Source organism: Saimiri boliviensis, chromosome 10 (genome assembly GCF_048565385.1).
Source record: "Saimiri boliviensis isolate mSaiBol1 chromosome 10, mSaiBol1.pri, whole genome shotgun sequence".
Taxonomy (NCBI): Eukaryota; Metazoa; Chordata; class Mammalia; order Primates; family Cebidae; genus Saimiri; species Saimiri boliviensis.
Window position 1 is genome coordinate 48,884,093 of NC_133458.1, and position 20,264 is coordinate 48,904,356.

At 40.3% G+C, this 20,264-nt stretch overlaps 1 protein-coding gene across 2 annotated transcripts in view; it reads left to right on the forward strand.

The window, feature by feature from the left end:
- Positions 1-1,481: 1,481 nt before the first annotated feature.
- Positions 1,482-20,264, forward strand: part of SLC26A3 (solute carrier family 26 member 3) — a 41,495-nt gene continuing 22,712 nt past the window's right edge. The window contains exons 1-8 of one of the 2 annotated variants that reach the window (XM_003921095.4): positions 1,482-1,607; positions 10,570-10,787; positions 11,288-11,427; positions 13,219-13,329; positions 13,584-13,765; positions 15,397-15,561; positions 17,213-17,365; positions 18,150-18,232. In XM_003921095.4, the coding sequence (XP_003921144.2) occupies positions 10,657-10,787; positions 11,288-11,427; positions 13,219-13,329; positions 13,584-13,765; positions 15,397-15,561; positions 17,213-17,365; positions 18,150-18,232 (965 nt within the window). In that variant the 5' untranslated portion in view covers positions 1,482-1,607; positions 10,570-10,656. The remainder of the gene's footprint in view (positions 1,608-10,569; positions 10,788-11,287; positions 11,428-13,218; positions 13,330-13,583; positions 13,766-15,396; positions 15,562-17,212; positions 17,366-18,149; positions 18,233-20,264) is intronic. The other variant, XM_074379240.1, reaches the window with a different exon arrangement.

Sequence of the window (20,264 nt, forward strand, 5' to 3'; positions counted from 1 at the left end):
CTGGCAAATTCAGGGACTACAAGAAGCCACTATGGAAGGAGTGGAGAAAACAAAAGTAAGAGCGGGGCCAGATGAAGTTGGAGAGTTGCGCAGGGGGAGATCATGCAAAGGTTTTGGAGATCTGTGATCCTCCGTGTAATCATCAGCCCCACAAACAGGACTAGCGTGAAAAGATCATTCTGATTAATGAGTGGTAAAGAGACTGGGAAGGCTGCGAGAGGAAACAAGAAGTGCAGCAAGATACGAGTGAAGATGAAGAAAAGCGATGGCTTTGGGATGTATTTCGGAAGCATGCTCAATAGGACTTAGGGATGGATTGGCTGCGGGTGGGGAAAGGTTTGCAAGAGGAAGTGTCAAAGGTGGGTCCCAGCTCTCTGATGTGAGTAAAGAGGAATATTCTTTACTGAAATGGGGAAGACCAGAGGTGGAGCAGATTTAGGAGGAAAGACCAAGACGTTTTAATCTCAGGATGTGTTGTGTTTGAGATGCCTACGAGGCATCCAAGCAAAGATGTGGAGTAGACAATTAAATATGTGGACCCTAGAGGGCTGGGTTTAGAAATCTGAATATTGCTGGGAGCCATGGAATTCTTATATAGGGTGAGAGGGTAGCAAGAGAGAAGCAAGTTCATAAGAGAATTTTAGAAAATGCCAAAGAGTTAGAGGAGAAATTGGCAAAAGGATGAGGTGAAAAACAAGTGTGTTAAAAAATTGTTTCAGCATTTTAAGAAAAGAAGATTTTAGCCTGGCATGATGGCTGAGGCCTGTGATCCCGGCTATTCTGGAGGTTAAAGCAGGAGAATCACTTCAGGCCAGGAGTTTGAGAGGAGCCTGGGACCACAGCAATACCTCATCTCTAAAATTAATTAATTATTTAATTAATTTTTAAAATAAGAAGAGGAGTTCATGAAAGAGTAGTCAGCAGGACCAAATGCTTTTAAGTAAGATGACAGTTGAAAGTATTCATTGTGTTTAGCAACATAAGGTTTATTGCTCTTAGGAAGAGCTGTGGTGGGGGCAGCATTGGAATGCATATAAGGCCTGTGGTCAGGAGTTGGGTGACTGTCCTTATAAAGGTCTTTACCATACCAGGAGTTAACCTATACACCACTCTTTTGCAGCCCATGAGACATTCCATGGAGTCATCCAGCTAAAAACAACACCACTTAACTCTCATCTAAACTGGTTGGTAAAATGTCAGGGAGATAACCCTTGAGAAGATTTTTAAGTCCACGTGCACATCTTCTGCGCAAATCTCTGCAAACCAATGAAATTCAGATACGCACAAGTGCAGTGGGTGGGTTAATCTCACAAGGAACTTGAGGAAGCAATTTTCATCATCACTTCTGCTGATCAAAGTCTCAAAGGTCAAGATCACATTGCAATCTTTTCATTGTTGTAAAAGTTAATGAAAGTTAATTATTAAAGCTGACAGAAAGGTAATTTGCCCACTGTCACATATTCTATATATAGACATCCGTATGCATATGGATGCATGTGGAGCCTGTAGACCTGAGGGGATGGACGCTGCCTCTTAGAACCAGAACTTAGAGCTTTGTCTTGAAAATGTACCACTGTTGCTGAAGCTTCTCACTGAGTATGTGTCAGGTAGGAACCAAATTTATTATTGTTATATTCAAACTGGTTTTCTGTTCCTTGAAAATGGTATTTTTTTCTAATCCAAGCCAATTTAGAAGTTATTATTATGTTCTTGAGTTTTTTCCATGAGTGTGAATATTTTGAATGAATTCACTAATAAGCTATGCACGTATGTCTGGAGCATCACAAGTTAATGGTTGTAGGCATCATTAAGTCTTAGACAGCCTTTTCAAAGATGTTAGTGTTCTTGCTTTAATTATTCAGATAATTCTTTTAATTTTTCACCCAAATCTGACTTAATAGATAGATCACCTGCTCTGAGGGCTGGCAAAAAAAAAAAAAAAAAAAGGAAGCTTTAAGTAAAGGGTCTCTCCAGGAGACAGAATCACCTAGTAGAACAGATTCAGAAAGGCCATCTAGTCCTAGCCAGGCATAGGGGCGTGTACCTATAGTCTTAGCTACTCAAGAGGCTAAGGTGGGAAGATAGCTTAGGCCAAGAGTTTGAGGTCAGCCTAGGCAACATGGCAAGACCTTGTCTTCTAAAGAAAAAGACGGTGGGGGGCATCTAGTCTAGAAGTGAGAGATTTATCTGCCAGGACAGATTTATCCGTCCAGGACTTTCTAGGACTTGGACTTGGACTAAGGCAAAGGGAAGAGGAGAAAAGGCAATGGGAGTAAGAAGGATAGAGAATGGCAAGAAAAGAGATGAGGAAAAAATGGTCACCGGAAAGAAGCAGAGTGCCCTATGCCACAGGTAGGAAAATATAATAAACATAATATAATACACTTAGTAATGTATGGGTACTTAGTCCATACATTACTAACTCTACCAAGATAAAATCTGTTCTATTCTGTAAAATGTCAGGAAAAGATTATACAACTTTCTTTATATATGTAAGTGAGGAACAATTTATTAAATCATTGGACTAAATAATTCTCTTTTCTGAAGTAAGCTGGTCATTTTGAAAAACAGTGTCATGAAATTGGCTGCATAAAGGTCATTCTTTTTTTCTGAGGTGGATTCTCGCTCTGTCACCCAGGCCGGAGCTCAGTGGCAGGTTCTCCGCTCACTGTAACCTCTGCCTCCCAGGTTCAAGCGATTCTCCTGCCTTAGCCTCCCAAGTAGCTGATACTACAGGCACGCTCCACTGTGCCTGGCTAATTTTGTTTGTATTTGTGTTTGTTTGCTTGTTTGTTTTGTTTTTTAGACGGAGTTTCTCTCTGTCAACCAGGCTGGAGTGCAATGGCACAATCTCAGCTCACTGCAACCTCTGCCTCTCAGGTTCAAGCAATTCTCTTGCCTCAGCCTCCCAAGTAGCTGGGATTACAGGTGCCCGCCACTATGCCCAGCTTATTTTTGTATTTTTATTAGACACGAGGTGTCACCATGTTGGTCAGGCTGGTCTTGCACTCCCAACCTCAGGTGATCCACCCGCCTCGGCCTCTCAAAGTGCTGGGATTACAGGCATAAGCCACTGCACCTGGTCTGTTAGTATTTTTAGTAGAGATGTGGTTTCACCATGTTGGCTAGGCTGGTCTCAAACTCCCAACCTTCAATATGTAGCAGAGAACATGTAGTGGAGAGAGTCTGTTATTCACAAGATGTAGTTTCTTATCCTGGCTCTGAAAAGTTGGGAAAATCATTTATCTTCTCTCATCTCCATTTCTTCATCTGTAAAATGGCGATAACACAGCCTATCTCCTCTGCCTCCATCACACAGTAACACTCAAGGAAGAAAAGTAGAAGTGCTCGGAAAATCTCACAGCCATTTAGAAATGGCTACGGATTCTCTTTCACCTTCTGCGAGCCTACTGGGTGCGAAACCCCTTGCTATGGTGCATCTCAGCATTTCTCTAATGGTTTAGCCTATGAGCCAACAAAACCTTCTCCCTCAGTATCTTCTGACATGATTTGCTTATTTCCCACTTTGTCATCAGCCCTGCCAAACCTATTCTTTTAAAGTCTAACCCAAGACTTACATTTCCTTCACAAAACCTTCCTAACTTTAACCCACATTCACATCCATTCTTCCAATGATTATCTGCACCAATTATTTTTGGACACTTCTCCTGTGTATGTAAACTTTAGAGTTAGGTCTATGTCATTTACGTATCTTTTGCTCATAGTTCAGTTTATTTCAACAAACTTTCTTTTATATTTACAATGTCATAGGACTTATGCAAAAGGGGAAAAAATGGTTAAGATTTAGGCCTTGCCCTTGGGAAACTCAGTCTTAAAGGGGAGAGAAACATAAATAATGACCATACTGTATGACATGGAATATATATATATATATATATATATATATATATATATATATACACACACACACAAGGTACTTAAAAGAAGGAAATGCTCACCTCTATCTAGGAATACCATGAAGCCTTACCATCATTTTCTTGTCTTCTACAACTGTGTTAGACACTGAATTCATTACAAACAATAGGTTGATACATGTTTGTTGAAGGAATGAAGAAACGAATTAATGGTCAGCTGAGTTGTTTTTTAGAGACAGGGTCTCTTTATGTTGGCCAGGCTGGTCTTGAACTCCTGGTCTCAAACAATCCTCCCATCTCAGCCTCCCAACGTGCCAGGATTACAGGCATGAGCCACTGCGCCCAGCTGTGATGAGTATTTTTAAGAATGAATTGAAATCTACCAGGTGTTGGAGGAGAAGAACACAGACAAAGGAAATCATGTGTACAAAGACACAGAGCTGTTAAATATCACAGTGTGTTAGGAACCTGCTGCAATTGTGAAGGAGAAATGAAGAATCTTGCAAGATAGACCAGAGCCAAAACAAGAAGGGCCTTGTATGCCATTCTAGGAAGCTCAGATAGATAATTTTAAAACTAGGTTAAAATAAACTGGGATAAGAATGGAAAACTGCTACTTCTAAAGATAAGCTCAGGGTAAACATAAAGTCATAGAAAAGTTGGCAGCACTAACATTTTCCAACGGGTTCCAGCTGACTTTTGTCATGTGGACCGGTTGTAGATTCAGTCTAGTCAATATTAAGCTCACTCCTGAGACTGTTACCTATGAACTTAAGGCTAAGAAGTCTCCCTTCGTATACTCTACTTTCAGTTTTGAGATCAGCCCTAGAAGGAAAATAATGGCCTCCTCCTTTTGCCATTAGAAAATTGAAGGCTTGGGCTGGATGCGGTGGCTTACGCCTGTAATCCCAGCATTTTGAGAGGCCAAGGCAGGTGGATCACTTGAGGCCAGGAGTTGGAGACCAGCCTGGCCAACATGGGAAAACCATGTCTCTACCAAAAATACAAAAAATTAGCCAGGCGTGATGATGGGTGGCTGTAGTCCCAGCTACTAGGAGGCTAACGCAGGAGAATCACTTGAACCTGGGAGGTGGAGGGTGCTGTGAGCCAAGATTGCACCACTGCACTGCAGCATCCAGCCTGGGTGACAGAGCAAGATTTCATCTCAAAAAAAAAAAAAAAAAAGGGAAGATTGAAGGCTTGCATCACTGGCTTATAGCAAACATAGTTAAAATATGGTGAGGCAAGGATTTGAAACATAATCTGCTTAGTTGCCAAAGTCTCACTCTTTTCTTTCTTTCTTTTTAAATCTTTTTTTTTTTTTTTTTTTTTTGATCGAGATAGTCTCACTCTGTCACTCAGGCTGGAGTGCAATGGTGTGATCTCGGTTCACTGCAACCTCCACCTCACGAGTTTAAGTGATTCTCCTGCCTTAGCCTCCTGAGTAGCTGGGATTACAGGTGGCTAATTTTTATATTTTTAGTAGAGAAAGAGTTTCACCATGTTGGTCAGGCTGGTCTTGAACTCCTGACCTCATGATCTGCCAGAGTGCTGGGATTACAGGCATGAGCTACTGCGCCTGGCCAAGTCTCACTCTTTTCTGATGTACCTCCCAATTAAACTGGATTTGACTTCCTTTTTCAGCGTCCTGGACAATGTGGTAATAGAAGTGATGGAAAATATAGTAACAATTATTTCCCACCCCAGCCTCCAACCCCTTCTGAGCTCTCTTTACCAACCTCAGTGCTGAGACCCCTCTCCTCCAAACACCACTCTGGCCCCCTCTCATTCTGATGCCATCATTTCCCTGCTTCCATCCAGCCTCGCACTAACCAGAATGTGAAGCTTGTTGTGTGCTTGATTTCTGATTCCTCTCTGGCTGCTGATGAAGATCCCTCTCAAAGTGCTCACTGGAGCAATTATTTTGTTTGTTCTTCCGTCTCTCAGCCATTTCCCCAGATACAGTTATCAGGACACTGCTGTATTTCCCATTGTCCAAGGACTAATTCATGAAATAGGCCTGGTTTACCTGTGGTTTTCCACTGACTGGCTCAGGAATATTTTGAGATTCCTGAGGTGAGTCGTGTTTTCAGCAGATTTCAGGCACAGTATGGCATTTTCAGTGATGTCTCTATGAAAGCCTTCCTCAGCTTGAACAGCTATGGAGGGATGATGCTACTGAGAGCTGCCTTGTCCAGGAGTGGAGGCATCTAATGTGATTGCAGAGAGGCTGGGAAGTGTTCTGCACCCTTGCTCATCTGCTGGCTTCAAATGACCACTAACTGAAGACAAATCCTAGCATTGCTTATCAGCATCTCGGTTCAAATTAGTTGTTTCCCAGCCAAAAGGGCAGACCTCTGAAAGACTAAAACACAGAATAGATAAACACTGAGTGCAAAGGTCAGGGTCACAGGACACTTGTCAGAAGAGTGGGGCAGGCAGAGTGGAGGTTCCCATAACTGGAGGCCAGGCTGCAGGTTGAAAATGGGTAGAATTTGGAGGGGTGGGGAGGTACGTACATGACAATCCCTAGAAATGTCAAAAAGTTGTTAATAAAAGGGAATCGTTAAATTGAGAAATTGAACTTCAGAAATTAATCCCAGGATTAACTTTCTGCTCAAAAAATAAAAAGCAGAGAACAACAATATGTATGACTAAGTCACAGCACTAAGGTATGTAGGTAAATGAATGTCTATGTGTGTGTCTGTGTATGTAATATACATATATATATAATGATATATATATGATATATGTATATATGATATATATATATCATAAAGGTCAAAAAAATCATAAAAAGCACATTAAAGGGAAGCAAATAAAAGTGGAAATATAAACAAATAAGGCTTGAAGTTCTAAGAGAAAGGGACCCTGAGAATGAATTTCAATCCCCCCAAATCCACTGACACCCTAAGAAACCCAGAGATCCATGAAAAATAGAATATGAAAAGACTTACATCAATATAGGTGTAATATTTGAAATGAGAATTGTAATTCCAGGAACCAGAAAAAAGTGTTTTCCAAAAATTTCTGGTGCAAATGTAACTTGTTCTGGTGAAAAAAAAAGTTAAGAAAATCTCTTTTGAATTCCTAATTAAAGTAGGTTATGCTCAAGAATCTCAGAAATGATGACATGGAGAATGACATTAATTTATGACTATCTGGGACATCTCTTCAGCAGAGGCTCCATTGGGGTAGTTGGTTCAGAGGTCAACATTGTATGTTACATGTCGTATAGTTTTTGGAAGTGGGGATAGGTACAAGGGGAAAAAAGAAAGGCTGGAATGTGGCCCTCAAGTCTGGAAATATTTCTCTTTTTTCTTGTTTTTTCTTTTTTTGAGATGGAATCTTGCTCTGTCGCCTAGGCTGGAGTGTGTGGCGCAATCTCAGCTCACTGCAACCTCCGCCTCCCAGGTTCAAGTAATTCTCCTGTCTCAGCCTCCTGAGTAGCTGGGAATACAGGTGCCCGCTACCACGCCTGGCTAATTTTTTTTATTTTTCGTAGAGATGGGGTTTCACTATGTTGGTCAGGCTGGTCTCAAACTCCTGACCTCAAGTGATCCACCCACCTTGGCCTCCCAAAGTGCTGGGATTACAGGCTTGAGCCACCACACCCATCCAGAAAGATTTCTTAAGCTTCCCTGATTCCTTCCCTGAGCAGTCGCCTTGCAGGCAGTGCTGGAGTGTGAGGAGGAGGCTTTTAATGGCAGGGCAGCCAGAGTTCAGGCTCCTGATCCAGCTGGAGGTATAAGAAAGCCCATTAAAGAGCCAGCCATAGCCATCCTCAGAGAAGAAGCTGATCAGAAATGAAGTTATATTTCTCCCATCACTTTGATCAGCAAACAAACAAAAAAAAACCTGTAACTTAGCAGAGAGAAAACATACAACAGCCAGAAGAATATAAGTACCTTCGAGATCTTTTTTAGTGAAGATGACTAACAACTTTCCGTGAACTCCTTGAGGAAAGCATGAGTAAAGCAAGCAAAGAGTAGAATCTTTCTTTCTTTCCACCTTTCATAGCACCATCTGACAGAAGTACAAAAACACAGTGCTGAAGTCTTCTTCATCCTAAGGTTGGCTAGGTTGGATCCTTGACAGGGTTAAAGCCACTCTTGTAAGATACTGCAGATACCTTTGTGAGAAATCCAAGATGTCATAAGTGATACACCATAGATTAGATCTTAATTATTAATGCTCCAACCATGTTGCTGGTAATCAGCAAAAAAAGACAAAAATCTATACTATGTACCACAATGCACGAGTCACCTCCACTTTGTGAGCAAGTTCTTCTGACAATGGGAAGTTCTATTTAGTTCGTGGGATTTGACCTCTGAAGTGTGGGTGGAGAGATGGAAGAGGGGATAGAAACTAAAGAGAAAACAAGCACTTGGGAGTGACAGGGGAGGAGAGGCCCAGAAAGCATAGCGAAGGAGGATCTAAATGTCATAACCGAAGCCCTGGTGGTGCACCAATCAGCTACTTGGGAGGCTGAGGCAGAAGAATTGCTTAAGCCCAGGAGTTTGAGGCCAGCCTGGGCAACATATGGAGGATACCCATCTCTACTAAAATATTTTAAAAATTAGCCAGGCATGGTGGACCACGCCTGTAGTCCCAGCTACTCAGAAGACAGGAGGACTGCTTGAGCCTAGGAGTTAAGAGGCCACAGTGAGCTATGATTGCACCATTACACTCTACCCCAAGCGACAGTGAAATCCTGTTTCTAATAATAATAATAATAATAATAAAGGAGTCATAACTGAGCTCAAAGAAACTCAAATTCTGAAGGTCAAGCCAGAGATTTGGGGTGCAGTACATTGTGGTCAGAAGTCAGCACAGAGGACTTTAGAGGAGGCTAGGAAATAGGGTGGGAAAGAAAAATCAGTGATGAAAGAGAAGTCAAGTGGGGCCAGCAGTAGAGGCCAGCATCTGATTCCTGGTTATACCTTGAGCAGTGCAAACATGCCTAAAATCCCATAAGGTATATATGGCCGTGGTCTAACAAGATACAATTTAGTGTGAGATAATTCTATTAATCACTGTGATTGAAGTTGAGGAACTACCAAGACCAGCTCAGTTGTGGAGACCCCCACGCAGGCAGCGCTGAAGGAATTAAGAAACAGAGAACAGCAAAGTGAAACATCAGGGGGCTAACAGCCTTCAGAGCTGAGCATCTCAAGCGGACTCTGACCCATGTATTTATTCTCTCTGAACAGGTGATTATTATTAACAACCATATTCTGGGTTTTGTCATAAAAATAAACTAGGCAAACACCTGGTACCTGCTTACCACTGATCAAAGACGAACTAGAAAGCATTCTCCACTAGGGAGCCACTGGGGGCAGGGTCACATATCCTGTGCTTAAAGAACTAGTTTAACTGGTGTGTGATATACAAACACTGTTTACTACTTTAGAACACCCTGAGCAGTTTTCCACTTGGGGGGCTGGCTCGGTTTTCCTTGCTGTCACTCTCAGCAAGCAATATAGTCAATCATACACTCAGCAAGGAACAAAACTTGGGCATTATGAGTAGTAATACAGAACCAAGATTAGAGGGAAAAATGCTAGAAGTTACTTGGGATATTCTTCAATAATGTTTATATTGAATAATAGAGAAGCTACATGACATAGAAAACATAGCAAAGAAGTCTGAAAATGCAGGTACCATTTTTACTATTTTACAAGCTGTATGTCCCAAGAAAAAGTATTTCTATTTTAGTGTGGGTTCAGGGTGTGTGTGATTATCTTCTCAGTTGTAAGAAGAAAATAATAATACTAAAATAATAAGAGTAACTGCCTTAAAAATTGTGAAGACTAACTTGGTAATGTGCATTTTAAAATTTTGTAAAATTGATTTTTAAGTATAATAGAAACAGGATTGAGATAAAAATAAAAAACTTAAACATCTTGTGTAGAAAATGCTAATAATTAAAATAATATCTACCCTTTAGTGAATGCCTATAGTGTGTTAGATGTATGCTAGATGCTTTGGAAACCTTATTTAATCTTCATAGTCACCAGAAACTTAAATATCTTTATCCCCATTATGCAGGCAAGGCTCAGTGAGGTTAAGTAACTTGCCCAGGATCATTCCTTTAAAAAGACCTTCTCGCTCATGAATGAAGTAACCAAATAATATTTAGTTTGTTCCATAGTTTCCTTAACTATAAATTGTAAAACTCTAACTCCCAGAAACAATAAGGAAATAACTTGAAATAGATAATACCTTTGAATTTCACAAATTTTCAATTTTACAAGGTAAAAAAATCAAATTTAAAAATTCTGATGGGTAAATTGGAACAGCCTGAACTAGAGTTAGGGGTAATAAATATATTTTAAATCTAATCTGTCTGAACACTCCAATACCTTAACTTTGGAAACATTTCTGGGAAAAAGAGATGAGAGGATCTCGCTTTGCAAGTAAAAAAATTGACTCAGTGATTCATAAATTCAGTCAATTTTGTTACTTTTTGGCAGATTGAAAAATAAAATAAAAGCTCTTGTTTACCTACGTTAAAAAGCCATGTCCAGTTCACTGGAATAAAATATCGCTGTCACAAAACACAATCTAGGTCCCTTAATCCTGCCTTTTTTGATCTTAAAAGGTGGTAACATTTAGTTCAGAGCTCACTCATCTGTAAATTGCATCACATTATCTCTGAGTTATTTAAGAAGCAAGCTCTGTTTGGTTTCAGGCATTTTAAACTGCTAAAGGCAAGAAGAAGTGTTCACTACATATTTCCAAAGGTCTTCAACTTGCCACAGCCAACAGAAAAATCAAAATGATTGAACCCTTTGGGAATCAGTATATTGTGGCCAGACCAGTGTATTCTACAAATGCTTTTGAGGAAGAACATAAAAAGAGAGACAGACATCATAAGACATTTCTGGATCACCTCAAAGTGTGTTGTAGGTAAGCTATTTTTTTAAGATATTGGCATTAGGGATGTATTTTTGAAGTACTTTCACCTAAATTTTCTAACTTTCCAACTCTCCTTTCTGGCTCTAGTCCACAGCCTACAGTCCTTTCGTCTTTGATTTCCAAACCTCCTACTCCCTCCCAGAGTTGGAAGGGTAGTGTTTAAAATGAACCCCACCTCAGCTTATCAACAGTCTTTCTGATTAGACAACTAACAGATGGGGACAGAGGCAAATTCTCATTTGAAATATTGCATGATTCAAGCTGAGGATGACAAATAAGCTCTATTATGATTAAAGAAAAGCAGGCATTTAAAAAAATCCTTTGTTGGTGACCAGAGGGCAGCTGACTATGGGTAAAGAATATTACTGGGAGTGAAATGAGTAGTTTAATCTTTAGCATATTACTGTCTTTACCAATTTCCCACCTACAGTTAGGTACTAAATTTAAAATTTGATATTAATTGACTGACCCGTGGCTTTCCATGTTTTCAGCTGTTCTACACGAAAGGCCAAGAGAATTGTCCTCTCTTTGCTCCCCATAGCATCTTGGTTGCCAGCATACCGGTTTAAGGAATGGTTACTCAGTGACATCGTTTCTGGTATCAGCACAGGGATAGTGTCCGTACTACAAGGTAACTCTTGTTTTCAATATAATTCATATCCCATAAAATTTATCCTTTGAACGTGTACAACTCAGGGACTTTCCTTATATTCACTAGGTTGTGCATCTGTCACCACTAATTCCAGAACATTTTCACCACCATCACCCCCTAAAACCCCCTTACCCATTAACTTCACATCCCCTTCTCTACCCTTTCTCATGAATTTGCCTATTCTGGATATTTCATATGAATGAAACCATGCAATACATGGCACTTTGTATCTGGTTCCTTTCACTCACTGTAATGTTTTCAAGGTTGATCCATATTGTAGCATGTATTGGTACTTCATTCCATTTTATGGACAAATAAGTATTCTGTTGTATTGACATGTCATACATAATCCACTCATCAGCTGATGAACATTTGAGTTGTTTCCACTTGGGGGTTATTACGAGTTATGAGTAATGCTAGCTTGGACATTTGTGTACAAATTTTTGTGTGAACATGATTCAGTTTTCTTGGGTATATCACTAGGAATGTAATTGCTGGATCATATGGTAACTATATTTAATCATTTGTGGAACTGCTAACTTATTTTCTAAAGTGGCTACACCATTTTACATTTCCACTAGCAGTCTATGAGGGTTCAAATTTCTCCATATCATCAGCACTTGTTATTGTCCATCTTTTTTCTTTTAGCTATCCCAGTGAGTGTGAAGTAGTATCTCATTGTGGTTTTCATTTGTATTTCTCTAATGACTGACAATACTGAGTATTTTTTTCATGTGCTTATTGGATTTGTGTATCTTTTGAAAAATGTTTATTCAAATTTTTTTACTCATTTTTAAATTGGGTTATTTGTCTTTTTGTTGTGGACTTGCAAGGGTTGTTTATATATTCTGGATGCCAGACCCTTGTCTGGTATATACGATTTGCAAATAACTTTTTCATTCTTTGAATTATTGGTTAACTTTCTTGATAGTATCCTTTGAAGTACACATTTTTTAATTGTAAAAGTCCAATGTATCTGTTTTTTCATTGGTTGCTTATGCCAGGGGTCTCCGGTCCCCAGGCCATGGACCAGTACAGGTCCGTGGCCTGTTAGGAACTGGGCCATACAGCAGGTGGTGAGTGGCGGGTGAGCAAGTGAAGCTTCATCTGTATTTACAGTCACTCCCCATTGCTCTCATTACCACCTGAGCTCCACCTCCTGTCAGATCAGGGGCAACATTCGATTCTCATAGGAGTGCAAACCCTGTCGTGAACTGTGCATGCAAGGGATCTAGGCTGCGCGCTCCTTATGAGAATCTAATGCCTGATGATGTGACACTGTCTCCCATCACCTCCAGTTGGGACCATCTAGTTGCAGGAAAACATGCTCAGGGCTCCCACTGATTCTACATTATGGTGAGTTGTATAATTATTTCATTATATATTCCAATGTAATAATAATAGAAATAAAGTACACAAAAAATGTAATACACTTGAATCGTTCCCAAAACATCTCCCCTTCCCTGGTGAGTGGAAAAATTATCTTCCACAAAACCAGCCTTGGTGACAAAAAGGTTAGGGACCACTGGTTTATGCCACAGGTGTCATTTCTAAGAAACCATTGACAAATCCAAGGTCACGAAGATTTATACCTATGCTTTCTTCTAAGAGTTTTATAGTTTTAGTTCTTATGTTTACATCTTTAATACATTTTGAATTAATGAGGAAACTTATTTTTAGGGTCCAATCCTAAATACCTTAGGAATGAAATGAGAATGTCTTTGATTCCTCTTGCACAAAATAAGGACCCTGCTGCTTGTGTATTTACAGGTTTAGCATTTGCTCTGCTGGTCACCATCCCCCCAGGCTATGGGTTGTATGCAGCCTTTTTCCCACCCATAATCTACCTTTTCTTTGGCACTTCCAAACACATATCTGCGGGTAAGTCAGTTACTGAGCTCATTAATGCTCACATTGTTTTTCTTTATGAATTTTATTGGCCATACATTGTGTCAATTCCAAATTGCACATAATCCAGGAGAAGAGTCATGGTCTCCTGTGAGAATTAGGACCAGGTTTGAGAAGGAAGGCAGGGTCACAGATGGCAGTCACTTTACACGCTCTAATTCTGTGGTTGAAAGACAATATGCTTTAGGGAGGTGTATACTGACCATGATTCACCCACTTTTCATTAGGTCCATTTCCAATTCTGAGTATGATGGTGGGAGTAGCAGTTTCAAGAATGGTCCCAGATACCAGTATAACTACTCCGGAATCGTTTAACAGCTCAGTGAGTAATGAGCTCAATGGTTCATCACTGAATGACAGAAAGGTGGTGGTGGCGGCAACAGTCTCACTGTTTTCTGGAATCATCCAGGTGAGCACCTTCTCAAGTAACTTGCCCACCTCAATCTGTTTGCCTCGACTGGTACACATCTCTCTGTTTTTTCTCCCCCCTGCCACCGTTCCCTGTCTTCCCTTTGGTTTGTGTTCCTCCCTCATGGCCCAGAGGAAATAATGTAAGAAGGGTCACTCGCCACAGCCAGAGGGAGAGGAGTGGGTCAATGGTACAAAAATGAATGAATGGGGGTCTAGACAGAAGGAGGAAGGGGAATGGAGAGGCACAAGCAGTGACAAGTGCAATGCTTCAACGTGTATCTGGGAATTCATGGAGTCAAGGAGCATAACAGTATGCAAGACATCGTCATACTGGTGGCTTTGGAATTTTTTCTTTAACTCTTCAGCAACTATAATCTAGTTGGAAGGGACAGGGGCCTGGAACTGTTCATGTCAATTCTGGGGAAAACTGAAGAGGATTATGATGGGGCCTAACGCCTCACTCCCAAGCCGCATGCTGACACCCCTGCTGAATAAGGAAAATGTCATGGACTTTTTGAGATGTTGCCTAAGTTTATGGTTAATGATATTACTGATTAAGGCCATTTCTTAAGGAAAGAAAAAGCCAGTTTCTGCAAGGACATAAGCATGTGTCTTATTGACAATTTGATTAGGTTTTTCTAATACATTTCTGAATCTAGCATAGAAATGGAACCCACTAGGCTTTGTGCAGCCACAGCTCTGGCTGCATTCTGGAAATATGAGCAGAAAGACACGTCAAGTATCCAAGGGAAGGAGAATCCACCCAATTCATTTTATTACAAAACAATGATGCTGGCCCGGTGCGGTGGCTCAAGCCTGTAATCCCAGCACTTTGGGAGGCCGAGGCCGGTGGATCACGAGGTCAAGAGATCAAGACCATCTTGGTCAACATGGTGAAACCCCATCTCTACTAAAAACACAAAAAATTAGCTGGGCATGGTGGCGCGTGCCTGTGATCCCAGCTACTCAGGAGGCTGAGGCAGGAGAATTGCCTGAACCCAGGAGGCAGAGGTTGCGGGTGAGCCGAGATCGCGCCATTGCACTCCAGCCTGGGTAACAAAAGCGAAACTCCGTCTCAAAAAAAACAAAACAAAAAAAAACAATGATGCTTTAAGGGGGAATTAACCATCCTTTTCCCCAGCTAGAATGAAGCACATCTGATGTCCAATATGCAATTATGTATTTCTTAAGCAAGTTGAGCAACGTTAAGGAAATATGAATAGACACTCACTCATGCATGCTCCAGCAGCTAGAAAGTATAACTTAAAATTACATCAGCAAATTTATGAGGGCTGATGCTAGGTCAGATTCTGCTAGAAAAGGCCTATCAAAGACACCACACTTAAAGATAAGGGTGGGTGAATAAGCGTGTTACTTCTTCAGGGCAAACTAGACTTATATCCTATGTGAATACCATGTAATGTCCTGCCTGGTAGATGGAGTGGAAGGGAAGGAGGAGGAGCCCTGGATGGGTAGTATCCCAGGAGGCAGGGACATTTACTTCTGCAAGGCATATACATACAAGTTCAGCCTTTACATTTTGTATAATATTATTTCAGTTGCAGATCTTTGCGTTTGCTGAGGCGTACTCCTAATCTATGCTGACAAAGGCTTTTGTTCTCCTTCCAGCTGGCCCTGGGGATTCTGCGGATCGGATTTGTAGTGATATACTTATCTGAGTCCCTCATCAGTGGCTTCACTACTGCTGCCGCTGTTCATGTTTTGGTTTCCCAGCTCAAATTCATCCTTCAGCTGCAAGTCCCATCACACACTGATCCATTTTCAATTTTCAAAGTAAGTATTTCTTACACTTAAAAAATACCGAAATATGCGAAACTCACTACTGTGTTCTTGGAGAGTTTTCCTTTAATGCCTCTGCAATGGGGTTCACTAAAGGTTGTAAAATTTATTTGTATTTTAAAAAGTAAAGCCAGGCATAATGGCTCATACCTGTAATGCCAGCACTTTGGGAGCCTGAGGCAGGAGGATCGCTTGAGCCCAGGAGCTCAAGACCACCCTGTGTAATAAAGTGAAACCTCGCCTTTACAAAAAATAAAATAATTAGCCAGGCATGGTGGTGCATGTCTGTAGTCCCAGCTTCTTGGGAGGCTGAGGCAGAGGATCGCTTGAGCCGAGAGTTAGAGGCACAGTGAGCTCTGATTGTGCCAGTGTACTCCAGCCTGGGCAAGAGAGCGAGACTCAGTCTCACAAAAATAGAAAAGAAAAAGCAAGAGAACAATACTGAAAACCAACCACGTCTACCATCTAGCTAATGTTAACAACAAATTAAGTAATACTTTCCTTAGATTTGACTGAGTATTTTCCGCCCCCACAAAAAAAAAATCTATGTTTTAAAAGCTTTATCATTTTTGTCCCAAGTTTAAAAATGTTTCCTAAAATCTTATTTTGAAAAGAACTTTGCTAATTGAGTTATGATGTTTTCCTATTTCTGAGCAAACAGGTCTCATTCTTTATAATTGAAGTTCTTGGGTCTTTTTTGCATCCTGTTTAGAAAACAAAAGAAAATTTACTGATATGTAGATAGGACAGCAGTTCTCCTCTCCTCCAGAGGATGCAAAGAACAGATAGTGTTCTTAGTTTTAAAATTTGGGACAAAATGGTAAAGCTTTTCATAACAGATTTTTGCGGGGGGGAAATACTTGAGTCAAATATAAGAGAAGTGTTACTTAATTTTTGTTGTTGACATTAGCTGGATGGTAGATGTGTTTGATTTTTAACAACTCCCAACAGTCTTTGAGAGTTGAGGCAGAGCTTGCTCCGCATTGGAACCAACACTCTTTGACCTCCATCCAGAGGTATTCCAGAAGTGGAGTGTTCTAGAAGCAATTTGGGATCCAGTTTTGGCCTGCTTGAGCTTTTCTGGGTACATGAATATGGAACCCAACTAGCTTCAAGGAATAAGACCATGCATAGTGCACAGTTAGCCAGAAAACTATTTCCCAAAAGTGACATAGAGAGTCAGCTAAGAAATGTGAGGGGGGTCTAAACCCAAAAGTAAAAGGCCAGGAATTGAGCATGCAAAGCAAAACTATCAAAGATCAGAAGTTACTCCCTGGACAGAGTACTGATGGCTGTGAAATAAAAAATGATGACCAGAGAGACCTAAGGGCAGGAGACCAGTTGTAAAAATGTGAAAAATATCCAACAAAATTTGACGCTAACCAAAGACAGTCTCAGTAAAAAATGGCAAAAGCATCCTTAAACTAGTGTGCAGCCTACACTATGCTATCTTACTCTTCTCGTATCTCCATTGCTACTTTCTACAATTTCACATTCACAGTTAAACATGGGCAGAACAGGAAATCGCTATCAGTCTCTGTCAGTCCTTTTGCTCCCATGTTTATTTTTATTTGCTTGGAGATGTGTTGTGTCCAAATTATGCATTAATACAGGGCTTTGATGGTTTTTGTTTTTATAATTGTAGGTGCTAGAGTCCATATTCACACAAATAGAGAAGACTAATATTGCAGACCTGGTGACAGCTCTGATTATCCTCTTGATTGTATTCATTGTTAAAGAACTAAATCAGCACTTCAAAGACAAACTTCCAGTGCCTATTCCAATCGAATTCATTATGGTAATGGATCATTTTCAGACTCTGTCATAGTTACTCTACTGTTTTTATGTTGCAAGTCCCTCACCATCTGTAGCTCAGGAGGCTTTAGTGGGACAGAGGGCATCTCTGCAGTTTCTGGGCATGATATTTAGCATGACTTTCTTTTCATTCAGAATTTAATAACTTCCTCTTATGATTTTGAGTTATTTTTTTCCACGTGAGAAGGTGAGTGACAAGACAAGAGAGCAAGACCTCTGACAAAATATGGTGGTAGAGCCATCTGAATTAAAGCTGTGGTTCTCAATCCTGGAGGCATGTTAGATAGAACTGCCTCCAAATTTCTTAAAAAGTAACAAAGCCTGGGCTGGAGTTCTTACTTAACAGATGCAAGCCGGGCGCGGTGGCTCAAGCCTGTAATCCCAGCACTTTGGGAGGCCGAGGTGGGTGGATCACGAGGTCGAGAGATCGAGACCATCCTGGTCAACATGGTGAAACCCCGTCTCTACTAAAAATACAAAAAAGTAGCTGGGCATGGTGGTACATGCCTGTAATCCCAGCTACTCAGGAGGCTGAGGCAGGAGAATTACCTGAACCCAGGAGGCAGAGGTTGCGGTGAGCCAAGATCATGCCATTGCTCTCCAGCCTGGGTAACAAGAGTGAAACTCCGTCTCAAAAAAAAAAAAAAAAAAAAAAAAAAAAAAAAAAAACAGATGCAGAAGTGGGTTTGGGCAATATATTTTTTTTCAAAGCAAGACTGTTAACTTGCATCTCACATTTCTAACTTGGGCCATTTGCAACTTTGCAGACTGTGATCGCGACAGGTGTATCCTATGGCTTTGACTTTCAAACCAGGTTTAACGTGTCTGTGGTTGGGACCATGGAACCTGGGTAAGTATGTCTTCGATGATGGCATCACCATGCACTAAGCAGAGAGTTAGCAGTAGTGACTGGAGAGGTACAATGCAAACTGCAGGTCACCCTGCCGTAACCCTCATCAGAATCCTCCCTGCCCACTACATCCCTGAGGAAGGCTCAATGCTTTCCTTCTAGGAAGAAGCTACAAAGAAAGGCAAGGTCTGCAGTTCTTTTTTCTTTTTTTTTTTTTCTTTTTTTCAGTTTCCCTGTAATGAATGCAGTTCTTAATATCAGAAAGTTTCTCCTTGAAGAAGAACTCACAAACCAGACAAGCAGGGACTCAGACCAGGAGAAACTGACATGAAAGTAAAAGTTAGCAAAGTAGTGAAAGTATAAAAATAGGCAAAGTAAGCCCAGGTGTAGTGGCCTATGCCTGAAATCTCAGCACTTTGGGAGGCTGAGGTGGGAGGATTGCTTGAGCCCAGGAGTTCAAGACCAGTCTGGGCAACACAGCAAGACCCCCATCGCTTGTTTTTTTTTTTCAAAAAATATAAATAATAAAATAAAGAAAAATAGGCAAAGTAAACCGCTTCTCACAAAGAAACACGAAGCGAAACCAGATTTCCTTGTCCATAAATTACTATAAACAATATGTAATGCTTTGTTTGAAGTTCCTGGAGGCAAGTTCTGAAAGTTCAAAAGAGACACTGAAGGAACACAGGCATGCCACATGAGCGGCCCTGATAGCACACTCTGTCCTTTCTCACAATCAGATTCAAAACAAGGGCAGAGAGCAAGTTTTCCCACCACAAAAGGATGAGAAGTCTGGTTTGTACAAGAACTTTAAAATGTATTCCATTACACTCAGTGGATTGAGAAGGAAGATCATTTTGTGCTGTTTCTTCTAACTACAGTCTCAGTTTCTTCCAACTTACCAAGGAAAGATTGTTTTCCTGTTTTGTTTTGTTTTGTTTAAAAAAAAAAAAAAGACTTCTCTCCCTCTCCATGCTTAACAAGTATTTGAGAATTCCAGAAATCAACATTCATATGTATGTTTTTTTTTTTTACTTTAAAGCAGCCAAATTCTTTTAAAGACAAATATATGTATTTTTTATTTCTTTAAAGAAAAAAAATATTTTTATCACCAGATCTTCGTGTGTTACACTTAATGAATTTCAAGCATCGCTTTTAATATTAAAAGTTTTAAAGTGAAAATTAGGCTGAAACTGAAAGACTATTTAGAGACTATTTCTAGGGTTTCCTACCAGTCTGCCACTTTCAAGCAATTTCACTTTACTTGAATCTCTTGGGAGACATAAACCAAATAGAAAAATAAATAAATAAACACATGCAAAATCCAACAAGATCTTGTCAGGAGGGTTTGGAAAGTAAAAGATGAACTTAAGATCACTGAGTCACATTAAACACCAATCTTACTTAGTAAGTATATTTTCAATGTCAGTGCACCTCTCTCCACAAAGTGTGTGGGGTGTGGTAGCAGGTAGTCACATTTTTAACTATTACTTTCAGCAGTGAGGCAGGATAACCTAGTAGGTAAGCTCAAGTTTACTAGAGACAGAGTGCCTGAGATTTAATTCTGATTCACATTTTGAGCTTGAGCACATTACCAAAAGCTCTGTGCCTCAATGTCCTTGGCTGTAAAAATGAGGCTAAAAATAATAGCTATCTAGGAGGCTTCCTTTAAGGGTTAAGTGAGTTAATACATGTAACATGCTTAGGTGCCTGACTTATAATAAATGTTCAAATTATACTACTATTGTTACTAGTTTAACACCTAAATTAGGTAGCAAGCACTTGAGCTTTTTACACTCCGTATTTTTTTCTGGGTGATGATTGAGCAGGCACTTTGAGGTTCTGTTGATTGCAAATAGACTATAACTAGAAGGTATTGATTATTAATTATTGCTAACCTGCTGTTCATGAGCATGCCACCTTAGAAGTTATTTTGCAAAGTCTCATACACTAAATACAAATAATTTGGCTGAAGAAAAGTGCTCACTGAGACAGTAAAGGAAACACAAGGGGTATATTCAGATTTCAGAGG